The sequence below is a fragment of the Garra rufa genome, chromosome 2 (assembly GCF_049309525.1).
Source record: "Garra rufa chromosome 2, GarRuf1.0, whole genome shotgun sequence".
In the NCBI taxonomy this organism is placed as follows: Eukaryota; Metazoa; Chordata; class Actinopteri; order Cypriniformes; family Cyprinidae; genus Garra; species Garra rufa.
Genome location: NC_133362.1, coordinates 26,454,280 through 26,467,282, shown reverse-complemented (window position 1 = coordinate 26,467,282; position 13,003 = coordinate 26,454,280). Strand labels below are relative to the sequence as shown.

At 37.1% G+C, this 13,003-nt stretch overlaps 1 protein-coding gene across 6 annotated transcripts in view; it reads left to right on the top strand.

Moving 5' to 3' along the window:
- The window catches only part of khdrbs2 (KH domain containing, RNA binding, signal transduction associated 2), a 107,315-nt gene that overhangs the window by 69,259 nt on the left and 25,053 nt on the right, over nt 1-13,003 (top strand). For all 6 annotated transcript variants that reach the window (XR_012353871.1, XR_012353873.1, XR_012353870.1 and 3 more), the window contains exons 5-6: nt 1,949-2,076; nt 8,365-8,563. Coding sequence is in view for 2 of the 6 variants with exons in the window: in XM_073835046.1 (XP_073691147.1) it covers nt 1,949-2,076; nt 8,365-8,563 (327 nt within the window). In the remaining 4 variants the exon portion in view is untranslated. The remainder of the gene's footprint in view (nt 1-1,948; nt 2,077-8,364; nt 8,564-13,003) is intronic.

Here is a 13,003-nt window from a genome sequence, read left to right as displayed (position 1 = left end):
CACCATTGAAGTCCACTATATTGAAAAACATAATTTCTTTATGACTGAAGAAAGAAAGACATGAACATCTTGTATGACAAGGGAGTAAGTAAATTATCTGTAAATTTTTGTTCTGGAAGTGAACTTCTCCTTATAACTAAAAACCATACATTTCTGATGGATCATATGACACTAAAGACTAATGGCTGCTGAAAATCACAGGAATAAATATATTAAGTTTTATTTTAAATTGTAATAATTTTTTGATCAAATAAATGCAGCCTTGGTAAGCATAAGTATGGAAGGCCGTTTCCGCTACTGAATAAAAAATTTAAAAAGGTAATTGTGACTTTTTGTCTCACAATTATGATTTTTTTTTCTCACAGTTGCAAGTTATGAAGTCAGAACTGCAAGATATACACGCAATTCTGAGGAATAAAGTCAGAATTGCAAGATATGACCTAACAGTTTTGACTTTTTTTTCTCAGAATTGCGAATTTATATCTCGCAATTGACTAATTCTTAGAACTGCAAGTTTATATTTCGCAATTGTGAATTTTTCTTAGAATTGCAAGTTTATATCTTGCGATTCTGACTTTATAACATGCAATTGTGATTTATTAAGTCAGAATTTGGAGATATAAACTTTTTTCCCTCAAAATTGGACTTTATAAGTCTCAGTTGCAAGTTTTTATCTCACAATTCTGAGAAAAAAAAGTCAGAAATGGAAAATACAAACTCTCAATTGTGAGAAAAAAGTCAGGCAATATCATTATATCACTCTATATCTCACAATTCTGACTTTATAACTCACAATTTCTAATTTATGTCTTGCAATTCTGACTTTATTTCTCAGAATTGTGAGTTTGTATCTCACAATTCTGACTTTATAACAAGCAATTGTGAGTTTATATCTCACATTTCTGAGAAGAAAAAAGTTTGTATCACGCAGTTGCGAGAAAAAGTCAGAATTGTGAGATGAGATAAGTCGCAATTACCTTTTTTATTTTTTATTCAGTGGTGGAAACGGGCTTCATTCAAAAAAAAAAGATAAATACAGTATAAAGCTTTGTTACTCTATTATATATATATATATATATATATATATATATATATATATATATATATACACACACACACATTTTGTTTTACAATGGACAGCCCATTTTTAGACACAAAAGCAGCTCTAAATCTCAGCAATACATCTTTATTGATTTTTGAGCATATCTCTGTGGAAAGGCCACTCTCTTCTAGCTGCCATGTCTGATATTTGCCTGTACCCAGCTGTTGTGCCAAACAGGAAGGGAAATAAGTGGCTGGTGGAAATGAGGCTCCGTTTATCTGCCTTTGGCAGTGACATGATAATAAAATAAGCGCCATCCACTCTGTAATCGTCCTTGTGATTCAGGGCCCTGTCATGTTCAATCAAATGAGAGAGGGACTTTATAAATGCAGAAAGTGGAATTATTCTTTCACAACAATGCACTGATAGCTGATGTCAAACAAAGTTAATAAGCCAGCGCTCTATTTTTCTCCTGCATCTATCATTTCTCTTACTCTAAATGAAAGATATGTGTGCATCACGTTCCCTCATTCGACACTATAATTTCGGCGTGTGTTGGAGTGCGTGTCATATGGTGCCTTTTTGTCAGTTTGTATTCAAAAATGTTTCTTGTCCTGCACATCTGAAAAACAAGCTAAAACAGGTTTCTTTTTTTATCTTTGTTTTTTTTGTTTGAAGTCAGCAAAACTTTCTGGCAGTATATTTAACATTCCCTGCCAATGTTCTGGTTGTCTGGCAATGCATTTAAAACGTTGCTTTGACGCTGGTTTCTGCAAGATGTGCGTCCAACTGGATAATTTCTTTATGCAGAAGCATGTCAAATGAGATGCACATACAATGCCTTCACACTGGTATATAAGGATATTTTTTTATGTCAAGTTTGCTGTTTTTTTTATTTTTCCACAGGATTACAATGATGAGATCAGGCAGGAGCAACTTCGTGAGCTCTCCTACTTAAATGGCTCAGATGACCCAAGCCGAGGAAGAACCGCACGAGGACGAGGCCTACGTCCGACCTCCACAGCCTCCACCCGGTACAGTACCTTGACCTCACCAGCCCTCAGAAAAGTCATAGAAACCTTAAAAGAATAGCTCATCCTGTATGCCACTGGTCGGCAATTAGCGGCCCGCGGGCCACATGTGGCCCGCAAGCAAAAATATCTGGCCCGTGAGATTGTTTGAACTATAGAGCAGCTGTCCCCAACCACGGGCCGCGGGACATTCCTACCGGGCCGTAGTTTACAACATGAGTTTAAAAAAAATGCATGCAAACTAAATAAACTCAATTTAATTCGCAATAATGTCGTTTTAATGTCGTTTTAAAAACGTTTTTACATGACACAGGCATATATGCAGTTGTTTGATTGCACGCATGTTTGCATTTTGCAAGGTCTTTTTCCTTACGTCTGTCTGTCCCGTCTTTATGCTTTGCATATTGGCTTCAGCGCTGCGCAGCCTCAGCTCAGCTCACTTCACTTGATCAGTTCTTGGCGAACTGTAGTGTCACACGAAGCTAGCTAAACTGCTAGAATGAGCAACAAAAAGCAAACATCTTTAGAGAATTTCTTTGGAAGGGGTAGAGCTGAATAAAGACCCACTGACGATGGTAGTGAGCCAGATACCTCAAAGAAAAAGAAGGGGCCATTCAATCGGAAATATGACGAGTCATATTTAAAATATGGGTTTGCAAAGACCGGTGACTCGCATGCACCAAGTCCTTTGTGTGGTATGCAGGGATGTACTGGCCATCGGGAGTACCGGGACATTCCCGTTGGGCCGGTGGAGTTATGGGCCGTTCGCCGAAGCGAGAGAGACGGCGCTATTTTAAATTACAGCGCATTCGAAACTGCAAAAAGCAAACGACCTAAAAGTATATTTTTTATTAAGTGCCATTTTGCGGGCTCGTGAATTATCTCATGACTAAGTGTAGACGCCATGTAAATACAAGATTCATTGTGTAGTTTAGAGAGCTTTATTAATTATAACAGAACTTTGTGAGATCTCTAAGATTAGTGACGCTTTTAGTGATAATAAGGGGAGCATGCTTGCACTTTCCAGGCTATAATCCATTCAGAATTTGTATGAAACTTTTGTTTTTCGGACACATGAATGCTGCTATGTTTTGGGAATGACATCTACATATTTATGCTGGGTTCATTCTAGAAATAGCAGTGAAGCAATGGATGGGACAAAAATGTATTTTTCTATTTTTCTTCTCCCAAAACAACTTACCGTTTCAGCTATTAAAATAGTTCAGGTTTGTATTTAATGGCAAACTGATTATATTTAGTTTAGTTTTTTTTTTATTTAGTAATTATACTGTTGGAGCATATTTTGTTCGTTGAATATAAGTTTTTTTTTTTGTTTTTTTTTTTAACGAACAGCGCCCAGCGGAAGACTGATCGTCTGTTTGATCAGTTTGCCTTCTCAAATCATCTCGACTTGCCTAAAATAAAATCTATAGATATAGAACAGTTCAAGTATAAAACAATGTTAGTTTAAACGTTAAATATCAGGCGCATGGTTTTTGTAAGCCGCTTTGCTGGACATGAGGCGACAGCGCAATCACTTGCAGTTTTTAAAGTTATCCGTCATTTTTGCTCACAAAGGTAAGAGTAATACATCAAAAAAGCGTTACAGCATTTTTATGAAATACAGAAAACAAAAATGATGCGCTTTCTTCCGTCTCGTTCTTGAACAGGAGCGCTTAACAAAAATAAAGAGAAATTCATGCCTCACAGACATGATAAATATGTCTATAGAAAGCTTTAAATTATTACTTAACGAAATAAAACAAATCGAAAACAAAAACTCTTTCATTATGCAATCCATAAAGATTAATTTCTCTTTAAAGGCGCGTCCGAAAAGAGATCTTTGCGACACTGACTCAGAATACACTAGTTTATTAATAAATAATTCAAACATGTCCTAACTCTTTCCCCCAGACACATTCATTGTTATTTATTTTTGCGGGTGTTTTGTGGCAAGTTTCAGCCTATTGTGTGCGCTTGAACGCGGATTTCTGAAAAAAAAGGGAATCAAACCGGTCCACGGTACATAAAAGGTTGGTCAGTCCGATTTTTAATAAAGTATCATTTATTTTTCTTTTCGTCATCTATCTCAATATGCAAAAACGGAGAAAAAAAAAGCGGAGAGCGTCTGGTGCTGAAATTCCGAAACACAAGTTGTCACTCAAACAACGGACATAGGCGTCATATTATTGTGAAAATTAAAACACTTCTTTCAAACAGGCCAGACATCGAACATTTGTGAAAATTAAAACACTTCTTTCAAACAGGCCAGACATCAAACATATCGGCATAACAGAAATGTGAGTAGCACGAGTGCGTGTTATTAAGGCCTTTATATGACTGTGATGGCACAACAAATATGAACCAATAATAATACATTGCACTGTCGGAAGCAAATCGGAGCAAATCAGAGCAAATAGGCTGAATCCACTCGACCATGGGCTGCCGGGCTCGGCCCCTGAAACGACAGAGCAGACGTAACCTCAGATGGGCGCGGCCATGTTTGTTCGCGCTGCAGTTCAGAGAGTCCTGTCAGCCGGATTTAAAGCACGTAAATTCATCCGTTTCTCCCGAAATACATGAAAGTAAGTGGCTGGTAAACTGGAAGAGGAATAGAGTGAACATTTTAGTTACTTAGACTATGTGTATGTGATATGAATACAACACATCGGCAAATTATATTTGAATACATTGCTGTTTGCTGCTTCCATATACATGTATTTTACAAACTCCTAATGTCTCGTTTTACTAGTACTTATGTGCATTTAAATGTCTGAAACCTAAAATAAGCGTTATTTGGTTAAAAACACTGCAGTTGTGATTATATGACAAGCGCAGAGCTCGTCCGTCCCTGGCTCAGCGCTAGCCAGCGCGCCAAAGCGCAGTTTGAATTTGTCAGTTGCGTGACGTCACCGAACGTTCTAAATCCCATATGTGGGACCGTACTCCCAGGGGCACAAAAATTAGAATCCCATGTGGGACCGTACGCTCAGAGGGTTAACAAACATGCAGATAATTAATAGCGTACAATGCCCAGTCAGCAAATTTAACCTACTACATCATTCAGCTTGAATGTCTCAGTATGTCTGTCATTTCACGAGCGCCTACCATTTTCATCCTCCCCTATTAGTTCAATAAATTAGCCATTGTTTTGGTTGTGGCCCGCCATGTAATGGCTTGGAAAAAATCTGGCCCGAGGCCAAACATAATTGCCGACCCCTGCTGTATGCCATCATGTATGCCATCATTTTTTCACCTTCATGTCATTCCAAACCTGTATGACCTTTTTATTCTGGAACACAAAGCAAGAGGTTTTGAAGTTTATTTAAAGATTCACCATTCTGTCAGTTTGGTGGATTTTGAAATGAGCAGGTTTGTTGAAAATAATATATCACAAATATAATATTTTTATTCTTGTCATATAGAGAAAATGTCTGTCTGTTAGAAAAAATGAATAATCCTGTTTGAATATTTCAAATGTGATCTAGGAAATGTGTCCACCCTGTTACATTGTGTAACAATGTGGACTTTAACTAGGTAGATTTTTTTAAGATAATAAAGTTAAATTAAAAAAAACATTAATATTTAATAAATAATCAGAAAATTAAGCAGAAATCATACCATGTGTTATACTCACAGGGACAGTATGCTTGGAAATAATATTTCACATCTTCGATTGCATTCATTAGGCCTATTTGTAGTGTGCCAGCCACCCAATAATAGCAATAAGCTTTGTGCTTTTGGTACTTTTAATCTAGGATTCCATCAAAACTATTTTTAATTTGTGTTTGAAGATGAACAAAGGTCTTATGTGTTTAAAATGACATGAGGGTGAGTAATTAATGAAAGAATTCTCATTTTTGGGTGAACTTTGCCTTTACGTAAAAATCAGATGTGAAAGAATCAATTAAAAAGTATATAACATTAAAAATATAATAAGGAATAAAACAAAATGATGAAACCAAAGTCATTCAAGTTTACTCTAACTGCTATAACTGTTAACAACTCTAACAGAGGGCCAATTTTTACTTCCAAACATCTGTGCACTGTTGGATCATGAATGTGCCCTTAGGCTCAGTGTTATTAATCAGGTTAGCAGGTGAAGCTTTAATTGTTCTCATCAAAAGCATAACTTATATATACCGTCATACATTATTTACACATCATCTTTAATGTATATTTCATAAATTTCACACTGCACTTGTTCTGGCTTGCTTAAGCCTCTGAAGATCCCTCTAGGATTCTCCCAAAACAACGACAGCTTGCGTTACCTCAGGTAGTAATAATAGATTCAAAATATGATCTTTCTGTTTACCGTTCCTGGCGGATAAAGCTATAAAGCGTCTCTTCCCCTTGATGTGCCCTGAGAAGTCATTACCACAAATCAGCATGGCAAAAACAACACTGATGAGGCCATTAGTCTCTGTAGGATCTTTGGATTTGGATGGACGAAATGTAGATCTGGACAGACTGAAACATTTGCCATTCACCAGTGCTGCCAACTCCATCTGCCATGCTGCAACAGTAATCAGGTTGAAAATGACTCCAGGAAATAAACAACATCACCCCTTGATTCCACAGAATCATCCTAAAAACAATAGCAGCACAAGGAAGCGAAAGCTTAGCGAATGCGTGGATCAAAATAAAGCTGTCTTTCATTGGACTGAATGAAACAACGTGTTCTCCAGACTGCTTTTTGATGCCATGCTTCACTGCCACTGTTACAGTGTGTAACCAGAGCAGTGCTATGAAAGAAAAGAGCTGAGGCAGTGAATATTGCAATATCTTTGAAAACCCTGCTGTCTCACCTTATTGAGTCTCTGGCATTATGGTTCACAGTGCTTTAATAGGCTGTCGGTGATGAAAACACCAGCTAACAGCAACCCACTATTATAGCACTGCAGCAAATGACTTCACACAAAATGCTAATTTTTCATATAAACACTGGAGTTGGCTGCACTAATTTTGCATAGTGCTGCCACTGCATCAAGCCTTTGGTATGTGTCTAGAAATGTATGTTTATGCAGAAAATATCAAATAATTATGTTGGCTAATAAAATGTAAAGTGTTCATATTCATAAGAATCAAAAATCGTATAAAGTAAGTCTTGTAATCTACACCGGGGTGCTCAATCCTGTTCCTGGAGATCTACCTACCTGCAGACTTTGGTTCCGGCCCTGCTTCAACACAGCTGTCTGTAATTATTAAGTGATACCAAGAGATTATTTAGCTGGTTCAGGTGTGTTTGATCAGGGATGGAGCTGAACATTGTAGGATGGTAGATCTCCAGGAACAGCGTTGGGCACCCCTGATCTACACAGTGCGATGCCGTTTTAGTGCCACATAAAGTCTAAATATGTCAGTATGCTTGGAAATAATATTTCACGTCTTTGATTGCATTCATTAGGCCTATTTGTAGTGTGCCAGCCACCCAATAATAGCAATAAGCTTTGTGCTTTTGGTACTTTTAATATAAAACAAAAAATCTGTCAGATTTATAGTGAAATACAAATAATGTGTTTTTCACTCTCTTTAATGTGGCGGAACTCCCTACTCCAAAACGTCTGTTTTGTCCAAATTTAATTCCTTGCATATATTTACTTAAACAGCAATAAAATGTTCTAAAGGTTGAAGTGGACTCCAACTCATCAACATACATTATATTGTTGCTTTTTCTGAGATATATATGTCTATTCACAAGCTGTTTTATTTACGGTATAATACAGTAAATGATTGCTAACAATATTTAACGTCTTCCATTTATTATTTGTAGTTCGTCAGCAACCCAGTAGTCGCAATATCTTTGGAATATCTCACGGTTCTCCCTATATAGGCCATTTGTATGCGCATAGGCTAGAATAGACTCTCAAAATATAATAACTTTAATGTCGTAATTGCTACAAACTAATTCTCAAAATATTTAGACTTTATTCTCCAAAAATTTCAACTTTATTTTCATATTTCAACTTTATTTGTGTAATGTCAGATTTTTTTTTTTAACATAGCACTAAAACGCCTTCGTAACACAAGCCCAACCTGTTTCAAGTTTTTTTTATGTCATTAAATTATTGTTATTATTGGAAAGTTGAATATTTTTTGTTGTATTTTATTGTAAAATTAAATACATAAAGTAATTAGAAACAGATATATTATTCTAAAAATCTTAATAAATATATAAAAATATTACATTTATATTTTATTTTTATAAAAATAAAATAAGTTACAAATAAAAACTGAAAAAATAATATATTATACTAAATATCTTTTCTCTCAATTTATTTATGTCTTTAGAGGTCGAGGGGGGGCAGCTCCACCCCCTCCACCTGGACGGGGAGCAGCAGCACCCAGAGGAACTGTGGGTACACGCACCTCTGTCTCCACACCCACACTAGCCAGAGGAGTGTCTACAACTCGGGCCAGAGGAACTACAGGGACCGCTGGATACAGAACTTCGCTACTGCAGGCCACGCACAAATCATATGACGACTATGTAAGTCAAAATTATGTGTTTTTTATGACTTTTTCATTTTTTGGGAGTGTGTATGCGTTTTAGTTTCATTTTAAGAACTTCTTACTTTGCTGGTTTTATATATGACCAGAGTTGAGCTGGTGTCCAAATTTTATTATTAAAAGTCTTGCTTAAAACACCCACACAAACACATACACACACTCACAAACTCAAAGGCTTGGCAGAAGAAAGGTTTATGAATCCTTAAATCAAATTCACTGAGGTAAATGGACAAGGAATGGCCTTTCTATTTACCAAAGGTTGAATGAATCAGTGCGGACAGAACCCATTCTGACAGACTGAATGCCAGATGTTAGTCTACATGCTGACATGCTGTAAAGAAAAGCCACGTGGTGCAAAAATAAAAGCATCTGCTCTCTTGATTGGCTGTTATCTGTGAGACAATAAGCTTGAATATCACTATCAGTATCATTATCAGTATTATAATTACTGATGATGATGATGATGATTATTAATGAACACCAATGGAAGTTTTTCCTCATTTCTAGGACAAACCTCCACATTGCAGCCTTTTTGTACCCAGGTGTGCACAAGGTTATTTTTGCAAATTCTCAGCCAAGTGAACGTCAAACTCCAACCTAATGAAAAAAGCAATATCTCATGGATTCGATTCCCTCTGAGCTTTTGCCTAATGCAAAAGCCCTATATGTGCAGCGCTGTGGCAGATTGGTCTGTCTGCATGGGGAAATGTTAGAGTACAGACTCATTACCAACATGAATTGAGTTCTGCTGGAGAGCCTCTGTATTATGGGAGACATGGAAAACGTGGACATATTTCTGTGAGTAATTGGGTCTGGGGTAGGCAGGTGGAGGAAAGAGGACTAAGAAATGAGCAGTTCAATAGCAACATATTGTAACTTAGCTTTCAAAATCCAACTTTGCCAATCCTAAACCTTGGGATTTTTACCTAGACTTTTTTAATTACAGAATGTGCATATATATTTGTGGAAATAAGTGTAAATGACTATGTGTACAGATGTATATCTTTTTCTATGTGTGTGTATTCAATAGAAATATTTTTGTTATATATAAATTTGCTGTCTGCTTTTACACAAAAACTACTTACACTGAAACTGTCATCCAGGTTTAAGATGTATAAAATGAAAGACACATGAATATCCACTGTTGTGTGGCAGCGTTCTGCTCTTTTTGTTGGTGAGGATTTGAATCCAGTTAATCATAGCTCTTATGTATATCAGCCGAGCCGTGCCAGACTGCCTCCTCCTCTCGCTCTCAGCACAACAGCTTTACTCAAAGATCACAAGTGCTTTCTCAGAGGGCTCTTCACTTTTCTACAAACCAGTCAGACACTCCTCTATGAGCTGACGCCCCTTTTCTTCCCACAAAATAAACAGATTTCTGAATGTGGCTTAGTAGAAAACTAGACGGATATCTGTGCCATAACATTTCAAAATAATATGTTCAAAGCTGCTTGTTGATTTGTAATTATGAAGTTTTTCTTATCCGTTGGCTGTTGTTTGATTTTAAAATACTTTTTCTTATCCCAGCTTAATACACAGAGTGCTTGTAAGTCATTTGTAGGTTGAGTATGCTAAAAAGTGTAAACACTGAGACACTGTGGTGCTATCAAAACATTGTTTTGTTTGTTTGATTATTCCGACGAGCCCAGCATAGCAACAGGGTCTCAGCCAATGCAATGCTGCTAGTTTGGGGCGGAGCTATCTGTTTGTCTTGACCAATGGCAGACAGAGAAAATGTGTTGAGAACAGTAATTATATTTCCATTTCTGTTTGCTACCACTAGCAATAACTGCAATTTTTGTCATGATTTACTCACTCTCTTGTCCTTCCAAAACTCACAAGCCTTTCATTCATTTTTGAATCACAAACTAAAATAATTATAAATATAAAACCTGAGAGATTTACATCCTACTCTTGAAAGTCCATTCCGCCCAAACTTTAGCACTTTAAACAGCTTCAACCAAACATGTTTGATTGTCCCTTCCTGATCTCATGAGGAATACATACCTGTTGAACTGGGAATCGATTCCGAGGCATTGGGAATTGAGAGTCGATTCCAAAGGGTAGAATCGATCTTATGAAAGGGAATCGACTCCTCATTCAGAGCCGTTTACAGTTCAACAAAGCTTATCTATGGGTGCCTCTCAAATGGGTGCATCTTTGGAAATGGCCTTTCTTAATAATGTGCTAGTTAGCAAGTTTCACAGCTAAACACAGCTAAAGTAAACATTACGGCTAGTCATCCCACTGCAGAGAGGGGCGGAGCGAGCAGAGCTCATTTAAAGGAACATGCAACAGAATAGCTCGCTCTAAAAAGGGCTGATTTTGACACGGTAAAAAGAGTCTTTTTTACAATACCATTGAAAAATTTTAACCAAAGTATGTTATAGACTTCTCATTAAGGCCCTAAAGAATCATATCAACTTGTGGAAAATGGCCATCAGATGACCCCTTTAATAAACCAGTTCAAAAAATGATTCAGAAGTTATTTCATGGTGAAACTGGCTTAGCTATGTTGTCCACAATTTTGAGCGCTGCACGACAGAATAGATTATGATGTGATCAAGGGCCTTGATCTTATTTCCATCTTAAATAAAATGCAGTTTTTTTAACCTTTCAATCAGCCAATGATCATTTTGGAAGAAAATGCAGAGAGCACAGATCAGTGGCCGAGAGTGCATCTGATTGGCAGATAAACCATGAGCTCTTTTTACTATTGTTGTTAATATTCTGGTTATTTTGTTTTAGTGCATAGTTTGTTAATTTTGTGCAAAACATACGGTTAAAGTAAAAATCATTCAGCTGAACTGTGCACATGTATTTCAGACACTTAATGTGTTGTTCCATTGTTTCAGTAAAAGCATGTGCACTGCTGAGCTGTGGGCTATGACTAATTTTATGGGCAATGCAGACAAAATTACAATTTTAAATCAGTCAGAGCTACAGAAATGTAGTCTAAATTTTTACAAATAAAGATTTATATTATGAGAAGGCTATACTTTCTATGATCTTTATATCCTTCAGTTATGGCGAAATTAGGTTCCTCTAATCCACTGATCTCAAACTCAATTCCTGGAGGGCCACAGCTCTGCACAGTTTAGCTCCAAGCCTAATCAAACACACCTGATCCAGCTAATCAAGGTCTTCAGGATTACTAGAAACTTCCAAGCAGGTGTGAGTTGGAGTTGGTTGGAGCTAAACTCTGCAGAGCTGTGGCCCTCCAGAAATTGAGTTTGAGACCTGTGCTCTAATCTAAAAAATAGGAATTGAAAAAAGAATCGAAAAACATTCCCATCGATTCCAGAACCAGGAATCAGAATCTGACTCTATTCCAAAAATCGAACAGCCCTACGTACCTGTGGGAACTTTTTCACAAGACATGAAATGCGTACCAATAAGAACATATCACTGCTGTTTCTAACAGAAATGAACACTAGAGGCAGTAAAACATTCAGTGAACATTTCAAGTCAAAACTGCCGTGGCACGTACAAAACCAACGTCACAGAAAACGTATCATATGTATGTTCAAAAAACTCTTTTAGCGTCACTCATTGGACATTTCACATCGAATATGTCACGAAAAGTGCTCCACATCTTGTGAAAAAGTTCCCACAGGTACATTTTCGTCATGAGATCAGGTCACATTTTCCATTTACCATATTTGTACTGTATGTGTGTTTATCAATGTTTATATATGAATTGAAACTATCTTTGTGTTTTAAAGATGAACTAAAGTCTTACAGGATTTGAATGACATGAGGGTGAAAAACCGATGAAAGAACTTTCATTTTGGGCTGAACTAAACCTTTAACCACCTTGCATGTTACATTTTCCATGAATTATATACTGTTTTAATGTACTAACTGTTTGAAAGCCCAATTAAAAAGCATGCAGAATGCCTTCTAAGGTCACAACCACCTCGCTGTGGATAAATAAATGAAAAGGGTCAATCACTGTGAAAGAAGCTCTCGAGTGTGTCTCGGATAGTATCGCAGTAAACCTCTTACACACACAATCACACATCACTTCACATGGTAAAAGCCGATTCAAGGTGCAGAATAGAATGTTGTGAAAAGGCTTCAGTCGCACTATTTCAAAGCAAGGTTCTCACCACGGCTGTAATTGTTTTTTAACAATGGGCTCGCTTACACCGCTGACTTGACATTTCTGAGGTGAACTAATTATTGAAATGGAATTCTTCATGCAGAACTCCCTCGTTTAATAAAACAGATGTACGACATACACCTCGAGAAGAAGTGTAATAATTTCCTGCTGAAGAGGAGCATGTGGAATGCCTAGAGGCTCTGCATATTATTTCAGGTCTGAGAGGTGCACATGAGAAGGCAGTTAAAAAACTGGGAAAAGTAGCACTTGTGCTTTTGCTGTGAAAATATCAAGGGGGGGGGGGGGGGTGAGCTG